General features: G+C 33.0%; 1 protein-coding gene across 3 annotated transcripts; it reads right to left on the bottom strand.

Moving 5' to 3' along the window:
* Positions 1 to 353: 353 nt before the first annotated feature.
* On the bottom strand, positions 354 to 3710 carry LOC112417246 (uncharacterized). Of its 3 annotated transcripts, XR_003007819.2 has the most exons (4): positions 3562 to 3710; positions 3338 to 3459; positions 2160 to 3122; positions 354 to 2015 (listed from the first exon to the last, which is right to left on the bottom strand). XR_003007819.2 is itself a non-coding variant. In XM_024772571.2 (2 exons), exons 1-2 carry the CDS (start codon positions 3455 to 3457, stop codon positions 2721 to 2723), a joined length of 522 nt encoding a protein of 173 aa, XP_024628339.1. In that variant the 5' UTR covers positions 3458 to 3694; the 3' UTR covers positions 2048 to 2720. The 3 variants fall into 3 exon arrangements, 1 of the variants encoding a protein (XP_024628339.1); XR_005643422.1 differs by having other exon boundaries at positions 3338 to 3691; XM_024772571.2 differs by lacking the exon at positions 354 to 2015 and having other exon boundaries at positions 2048 to 3122; positions 3338 to 3694.
* Positions 3711 to 9534: the final 5824 nt, after the last annotated feature.

Raw genomic sequence — 9534 nt, 5'->3', positions numbered from 1 at the left:
GGCTATGTCTAAAATGTCTAAAACATGGCCCTTAAAATCTAAATCATAATATAAACTGCACAAAGAAGCAAATATCAGAATGAATAATAACACTGTGTCATTTTAATAGAGCAATGCATTCACAAAGCCTTTTCTTGTAGCAACAGTTGAGCCACATGAAGTAAGATCTAACAAGTTAGAATATGATCTTGAAACTATTTTAATTGCTTAAATTACGCAGTTAAGTGCTTAAACCAGTTCCTACACGGGAGGTTTTGCTTCTGTCGATACTTAAAGACTTAAACCTATTTAAGCATTAAGGCAATAACTCAATTGCTTAATAATATTTCAAAATTGTTTTAGAATCAGTCACATGAAGCATTCAAGCACTTAGAACTTAAAACTGCATTTTTCTGCTAAAACTCAGAACTTTGGGTAGAAATTACACCCTAAAGCAATGTGCAACTGACACTAATGCACAGATATACCATGAAAGATATAACAGCCAATAACTTCAGGTTTCCAATAAAGATGTGCCTATTATTTATTATCTCAGTATCCTTCCTCAAGTTGAAGCAATATAGATGACTATCATGCCAAGCTTGGATATAAATGAGTTGAATTTTGGAGAAGCCAAAGCGTTGGTGAGAAAATTTGCTAACTGCTCCTGTGATGAAATTGGTAAAAGTCTAAGAGTGCCATCTTGAACCTTCTCCCTTACTAGATGACAATCTATTTTAAGGTGCTTTCTTCTCTCATGAAACACAGGATCGGAAGCAATATGAAGAGCGCTTTGGCTATCACAATATAGCGCAGGTTGTCGTGTGGAGATGACATGTAAATCTTTGAACAAGTGAAGCAACCATTGTAATTCACATGTTGCACTAGAAAGATCTATGTACTCGGCTTCAGAAGAAGACCTAGATACGTTTTTCTGTTTCTTAGCTCACCAAGATATCAAGGAAGAACCAATAAAAAAAATAAATCCTGAAATTGATTTTCTAGAATCAATGCAACCAGCCCAGTCAGAATCTAAATACTCCAAAATCTGCACAACTCTACAAGCAGCATTATAATGTGTCAGGTTGGAGTATGAAGAAATTGATTTAGTTGTTGAGTTGCAAATGTGATATCTGATCGAATAGTATTCAAATATAACAACCTACCAATTAATCTCCTATATGCAACAATATCATCATAAGGCTTACCATCATCTTGATGTAATTTAATTGAAGGATCAATAGGGCTACCATCTGGTTTGGATCCCAATAAACCCGAATCGTTCAATAAATCCAACAAAGATTTAGATTGTTCAATAAACCAACAAGGCAGTAAATTCATGACCATTTTTCAGTGTGAAAAGTGAATAATCAGATTTAGATTGTTGATATCCTTCCTTCACTAACAAAGATATCAATTTTTCATATCATTTTCTGCTTGCTTGTTTAAGATCATAGAGATTTTTAAGAAGTTTACAAAGCTGATTAGGCTTAGCACATGAAACACCTGATTAGACTTTGGAAGAATAGAAAGAAGGCATCAGAAATTCCGGGCCATTATCAGTTTTTATGGCTTTAACAAAATTCATGACATGTTGACTAACTTCAGCCTTAGATCTATAACAGTGGCACAAGTATATTTACTGAAGTCATCAACAACAGTAAGAAAATAAGAAAAATCGTGAACAAATTTAATAGCAAGAGGATCCCATATATCATAGTGAATTAGATCAAAAGGTTTCAAGGCTTTATTCAAACTCCTTTGATAAGGTAATTTTTTATGTTTTTCCAAATGGCATACATCACAAACTCCTTTTTGATCTTTAACAATAAAAGGAAAATCAGAATGTAGTAAAGTCATTCTAGAACTAGAGAGGTGGCCTAGTCTAAAATGCCATAATGCATTTTCTGGTATGATGACAACAGAGTTGCAAGGGGCAGCAGATGCACTCATAATCTTATCTAGGAGAACCAAGTGATACAATACAATCCTTCAACGAGTTCAGCAGAACCAATCATCTTCAATGAATAAGGATCCTGAACAAGACATTGTGAATTAGTGAAATTAACAAGACAAGGTAAAGCGGAATAGAGTTTGGAAACTGAAACTAGAATAAGAGAAAATTAGGAACATAAATAAGACTAATCCCATGGATGATCAACTGATCGGGAGGATCTCACCTAATTAGAAGCATGCGCAGTAGATTGTTTACCAATGCTAAAAGCCTGAAGTAGAGACACAAGAGTATTATACTGCTCATGAGTAAGGGCTGGAGGCGCAGAATTTTCTGCATTAACCTTATGAGCTGCATAGTTTAAACTTTTCTTCTGCAAATGAGGTGGAACTCCATACTGAATAACAAGGACTTTAGAGTCATAATTAACTGAAATAGGAGGAACAATTTGACGCTCATGCTGAATAACCATTGAGAAAATTTTATTCAAGCTAGGTAAAGGATCTAATAGCAGAATTTGTGACTTAACAACGCTGAATTCTTCATTAAGACCAGTCAAAAAACGAATCACATAGAGTAAATTATGATTAGATCTAGCAGTACGCATAGCTTCACAAGAGCAACTGACATGACAGGTACATGTAGGTATTGGCATATACAATTCTAGTTCTTCCCACAAAATCTTAAGATCAGAAAAAAATTCAGTTACCGTTCGATGCTCTTGCTTGAGAGCATAAATTTCTTGTTGTAATTCTGATACACGACCCAAATCACCTAGAGAAAAGCGTTATTTCAAATCATTCCAAACATCTACCGCATTTTCTATAAATACAATGGATTGACCAATCGATTCAGTGACAGAATTCATGATCCATGAATGCACAAGCATATTACAACGCGACCAAGCACGGAATAATGGATCAAGATCGGTAGGAACCGGAATAGAACCGTCAACGAAATCATATTTCATTTTTCCACCCAAAGCCCTACGCATAGACCGAGCCCAACTATGGTAATTGGATCCGGTAAGCACAGGAGTAATTGAAACTGAGGTCGGACCATCGCTTGGATGAACATAATAAGGACTCAGTGGATCAATCGTTGGAACACCCTGATCAACGGTTGTGAGATTACCAAAGTGATTATTATCGTCCTTTTTCGTATCTTCATTATATGTTTTCTCAGGCCCCTACAACAATTTCATAAATTTCATAATAAGGAAAGCACAAAAAATGCAAGTGACAAAACAAAACAATAGAAGACACACTACTAAATAGAACTGCTAAATATTTTTTCTCATTTATTCATAAATGGTAAAACCAGGGGTTGATAAAAAATGAAACAAATACATTAAAACAAAAGGAACTTTAACAAATGATTATTGCATCTTAGCACCGGACTTACATATCTTCTACATTGGTCTTCATAACAATTCTGCATATATGTACGAAAAATTTTAGTCTCATTATCTAAAGTGTGCTCAAAGGGATCTACAGGTAATTTATGGGCATTTCCTTCTTCCATTTCTGCAATAAGTTTATAAATTTAACTATCATATTGAATATAAAAATGTTGATATTATTGTAGTTTTTTCGTAAAATTATACTCTAGATCTTCAAATATCTTACACCGGACTTTTGGTTGTTCAACTGTGGCTAGACCGCGTCTTGAAAAATAAAATAAAAATGGAGTATGAGATTCTTGCACTTCCCTGGAAAAAGAAAGAAGATGAGAATATATTATATAATAGATGGAGAAGAATATGGTAAAAAAGGGTTGAAAGCAAAATTCAGGTGCTAATGTTTATATGCATATTAAACAAGGATACTTACACTCCCTTTTTGGCGGAAACTAGCTGAAGACCCGTATTATTTTATTAATGTGCTAACTTTCTTAACTATTTTTGGATCGTATAATTTGATTACTTCAGACAGTATAATCATGAGAGAGAAGCTGGATCCGTCACTTATTCAACTTTTTTTAACAACATTTATTCACCTTAATGTTGAAATGAGAGAGAAGTATATATAAATCTAATTTTTTTTTTTTTAAGAAAAGTATATAACTTTTATTTTAAAATTATGTTGTTATAAAAAAAATTGACATTAAAAAGTGAAAAATCTATATTTAACTAGTTTTTGGTATAGCCCTTGGCTAGACAAGGAACCTCTTTGCACTCATGTGCCTTATGTTCACTATCATGATATGAATTGGAGTATCAAGGACCTTGTTGATGGGAATGATCGGAAACTTTCTCGCCTATATTCCATACTTCCCATCAACATTATTAAAAGATTAATTCGGCTCCTCATTTTCTTGTGCATGGTGTTCCTAATGTGTGGGTGTGGACCAACTGCACATCTGACATATACTCTGTTCGAGAAGGCTACCAGTGGTTAATGGGAGCTCAGACTTCATTGCTTGGGGAAGAAAGTTGGAATTGGATTTGGCGCCTTTGTGTTCCTTCAAATATTCAATTTTTCTTATGGCAATTGTGTCATGACTCTGTTCCCTTCAGGTCCGTTTTATTGTATCGTAATATTATCTCTTCTGACCTATGCCCTATTTGTAATCAAGGTAGTGAAGATATGTTTCATGCTTTGTTCTCCTGCCCGCGTGCCAAGGACGTGTGGTCCTTTTGTCTCCACAAGTCGATCACTCCTCCAGATCAAGATAATTTGCATACTTGGATGAAAGATTTTATTTCAAATATTGGGCCAATTGGTCCCATTATCATTTGGAAGATTTGGTGTTCTCGCAACAAATGTATCTTTGAGGATATCAAGCATTCTGTCCAAGAAATTGGTGCTCAAGTGTTATCTTCTCTGCACCATATCTTGAAAGCTTTTGCTCATCCTACCTCTCACAGTGTTCAGCAGCCTGCACGTATTGTCAGTTGGCAATGTCCTAGTATGAATTCAGTAGCTCTTAATGTTGATGGCAGTGTATTCCTTGATTCCAACTTGGGAGGTTTTGGTGGTCTTATTCGGGATCATACATGTTCTTTTTTGCATGGTTTCTTTGGAAAAATTAGTAGACCTTGCATTCTCCATGTTGAGATTTTAGGTTTATACCATGGTTTGAAGCTGTGTTGGGATACTGGATTTAAGCATGTGGTGTGTCACTCTGATTCAACTACTGTTGTTGACCTCGTCCAAAAAGATTTGAATGTTCATCACAAATATGGAAATTTAATCATGGCTATTAAACAACTTCTTCGTAGAGATTGGGTGGTTAGTTTACGACATACATTGCGTGAGGGTAATGCTGCAGCTGATTTTCTAGCTAAAAAGGGTGCTCTTAGTGATAGTAGCCTTGTTATTTTGAATGAAGCCCCTCATGATATAGCCTCTGTCCTCTTAGCAGATGCAATAGGTGTTGAGTTTGTTCGACCCTAGTATGGGTCTTTCTTAGCTTCTCTGTTTTTTTTTTCCCTTTTTTTTTTTCTTCCCTTTTGTTACCAAAAAAAACTAAATTTAAGAAATAATATGTGTCATGGACCATGCGATCAAATCCCTCTCCATCCGCACTCGTTTTTCAGATGCAACCTGGGAAGGTCGGTTGTTCCTAAGGTGGTCTATATTTGAAAAATACATCACACATACATACGGTTAACAAAAATCAAGAAAGTAATCGAAAAATAATATGAATCATGAAATAAGTTATAAACTCAAATTCTACTTACAACGGTGTCTAAAAAATATGATATGGAGTAACTCGTGAAAAAAAAAGTTATAAGCTTATGTTAAATAACGATATATCACCTGCTAATGGTATAGCTATCCTACCTAGAAGACTATATGCAGAACATACAAATTCAAAAAATAAACTTAGTTAAGTTTTTGCATTTACAGGCCTCATTACCACTCATATATGTTGTTTTTCATTCAATGTATTTAGGGGAAAACATGTAGTGGTTAGCACAACATCAAGAGAACAAAGTACCAACCGAATAAAGATACTATTGATTATGTTACTGCTAGAATTGTTTATAAAGTTATGCAAGTAACTTTTATGTTGACCCTTTGGTCTGAAGAGTTAAAAATTGAAGGCTAATGTTGTGAAGGATATTGCACCAAAGGAAGATATTCAGGAACCATTCTCTTCTTACAAGGATCAATTAGGATTTGGTGAAGCATTGTTTAACTTCTATACTACGAGGGATTAGCATATCCTTCAATTTTTATGTGTAGCTTGTTTGGAGATCTTTCTCTATTCATTAATTTAGTTACTGGTAACTTGGAAAAGAAGTTATCCCTACAACTAAAAAATTTCCACCCAAAACTCTAATTCTATTCATTAATCATTAAATTAAAAAAATAGAAATTTAAATTAAAAATAGAAAAAATAATTTATATATCCCCACTAACTCATGTCACTCACACATACAATACATAAAAAAAAAAAAAAAAAAAAAAAACTGCTTATTATCTAATTAATCCACCCTTCTCATGACCAAATTGTCCACCCTTCTCATTAATCCACCATTCTCATAAATACATGGAATACATGAGTAAATTCATAACCAACAAACTCTTCGAAACACACCTAATACATGTAACGGTTACAACAATTGCACATTTACTTTCCTACTTTCTCAATACATTCATCTTCCTTTGGTTGTTATTTCATTCTCTCTTCATGTATAGTCTCATCATTCCCTCTTCTTTATATTAGAGTTGTTGATTGTTGATTCTTATTTTTTGATTTATTTTTAAGAGAAAAACACTTTTTATGCATGCACACAATATTTGATGGAAAAGTTCAACAACTTCTTTATTCATTTTTATCTCATGTTATTACTTTCTATCATAATCTGCAAAAAAAAAAAAAAAAAAAAAAGATATGCATTATTTGGTTTTCATTTTGCAATGTTTGGTACAATCTCAGTCCATCTTTTTCCTCTTGAGGATTTCATTTTCATTTTCCCATATATTCCTTTTGATTTGATTTTAATATGTTTGATACAATCTTAATCTTACCATTTTGCATAATTATGAAACTCCTTTTTCTATCCTTATTATTTTTGTTATATATACATTAATTTCAATGAGATTATACAAATGTAACATTTTTATATACAAAAAAAAGTTAAGAGATGTCGAAGAAGGCAAACCATCCCAACTGTATTGGCATCCAACAAGTTTTATAATAACTTTTTTCTCCCTTACTCTCATATTATTAATTATATTAAAACTAATAAATTATAGTTTTAATCATATAGCTATCGGCCTCCACAACTCTATTGTTATAATCATACAAGATCTACCATAACTTTTTCTTTCATAGCTCTCATTTTATTAATTAAATTAAAAATAATTTATTATTATAATCCTGTAACTACCCACCGTCCATAACTTTATTTCCCACTTTTGTTAATTAAATAAAGAATTATAAATTAAAATTTTAAAATAAGAATTAAATTAGAAAATAGAAAGAAAAAATAAATGGAGAGAAAATAGCCACACATGATTTAACTGACATTTTAATTTTTTTTAGTTTTACAATCCTACAAATTCTTCCATAAATAGAAAATCATTTGCGTTGATGTACTATTTAGTTGTGTGCATGATTTTTTCATTAAAATTGTATGTTGAATAAAGTTATGATATACTAAACAATTATTATAATTTGTGATTGAGTGTATGATACAAATAGTATATTTTTATTTTCTCATAAGATATAAACTTATTAAAATGTTGAATATTTTTTATTACAATATTTTTATGCACGACAATATCGAATCGAACAAGCTATACAAATTTTATGATTCCCCTTCTACCGTTTTGAAAGTATTGTGTTTATTCCATTTTCATTTTACTGTTCTACCTCTTTTCTTTTTGATCTGTCTGGTGAGGATGGATGAGAGGCAACAGTGGCGGAAAGTGTCCGGTACGGTGGCGACGAGCCTTCACGGTGGGAAGAAACGTTAGCATTTCAACACTCAAGTCAGTAATGGAACTGAGAAAGAGTGTGTAGAAAGTGTTGTGAAAAGTGAATCATACCTTGAGGGTGAATTAATTTCACCCTTAGGCGTGCGTTGAGAATAACCGTCTCCAGGTTTTGCAGCGTGTGATTAGGAACGGTAAGAGGACACGTGTAGAGTGATCCTCGCACCAGGGCCGGCCCTAGGCATAGGCCACGAGTGCGACGGCCTAGGGCCCATGCCGGTAGGGGGCCCTAATTTTTTTTTATTGGTGGGGGTGTATATAGTAAGAATTGGTTTTATGGGGGTTTATATAGTAAAATATTGGCAGCCCGAAAATTGACATGAAAAGCTGGGCTGCAGTCTGTTATTGTTTTGGCCTTTTTGATGCAATTTGCTATATATACCCCATAAGAAACAAAGCTTTCTATATACACCCTTCCAAAAAAATTGGCCCTTTGTTTCTAATAATGTGCCAAGAATTTTTTTATATTTTTTGGGGCCCTTTGTTCCTAATAATGTGTCTTACTAATATTAAAAATATATGTGATATTTATTATCCAGAAAATTGGGAGAATTTTCATAACAAAACAAATTATATTTTAGTTGAAAATAGAAATTAATCTTAATCTTTCCTTGAAAGTATCCAAAATAAATTAATTATATCAATATAGTAATATAAACTTGGTACTTATAGCCTATAAAAAGATGAATGATTTATTTGTAGTATAACAAATGAGTTATTGTATCTTAGATTACTCTAAAACATTTAACACTAATTTTGTTTATCAAGTATTATTGTTGTTGTGTGTTTAGCATTGGAGAATTTTGTATCCAAATGTCTAAAATTTAATTAATTACGTGTTGATATACTTTTATTTTTTTGATTTTACTATCATTAGATGTCAAAAATTCAGTGTCTACTATTTAGGTGCTAAAATTTCAGTCTACTTCGGAGAAGCTATTGTTCTCTAATCCTATAGTATTTTGTTTAGTTTTGGTTTCTATGAAGTATTTGATTTATTTGAAGATGTTGCCTAAAAAAGCTTTTATCTTATAGTGAAAAGCGAAGAAAAGAAAAATGTAGCGTTAGTAAAATCATAACAAGAAACTAAAAAAATTTATGATTTATTATGTAAGGGCCCATTTTTTCAAACTATGCCTAAGGCCCCTTAAACGCTAGGAACGGCCCTGCCTCGCACGGGGGCGTGCTTGGATGCAATGCACCAAAGTTGACATGTTCTTTCATGTGCGGGACCTTAAGGCGAAGTGAGTTTAGGCAACGTGTCAACGTGAAATTGGTCTTTCATTTGAGAGTGCGACAATATGTAAATAGTTTATGTCCTTTATTTGTTAAGTAGAAATATTAAGAAAAATAAACAAAAAGCAATTATCATTAATCACACCTGTTATTTTTCAATTAAATAGAAATCGTAATTTTATAAAAACTGAAATGAAAATAAGACTGGAAACAAAATCAGAACTAGGAATCGGCCTTCCATCCGAGTAGAATCTTGAGCACATTCTTGAATTGTTTATGATGCTTTACTCTTGAGTTGTTGTGCATGAACTAAGATGATGACCGAAGGTACAATCCAAACCACACCCGTTTCCAAAGTACTACACGATTAACGAGAGTGTGTGGAAACACAAAACCCGTTAAGAAGGGACATAA

This window comes from Medicago truncatula, chromosome 8 (genome assembly GCF_003473485.1).
Source record: "Medicago truncatula cultivar Jemalong A17 chromosome 8, MtrunA17r5.0-ANR, whole genome shotgun sequence".
NCBI classification, from domain to species: domain Eukaryota; kingdom Viridiplantae; phylum Streptophyta; class Magnoliopsida; order Fabales; family Fabaceae; genus Medicago; species Medicago truncatula.
The sequence above is the reverse complement of the archived record's forward strand: the minus strand, read 5'-3'. Positions and strand labels throughout refer to the sequence as shown.

Coding starts and splice junctions, on each gene's coding strand:
- LOC112417246 (XM_024772571.2), bottom strand. CDS start 3,457: ATGGAAGAAGGAAATGCCCATAAATTACCTGTAGATCCCTTTGAGCAC. Junction 3,123..3,337: donor AAGACCAATGTAGAAGATAT/GTAAGTCCGGTG, acceptor AAATTGTTGTAG/GGGCCTGAGAAAACATATAA.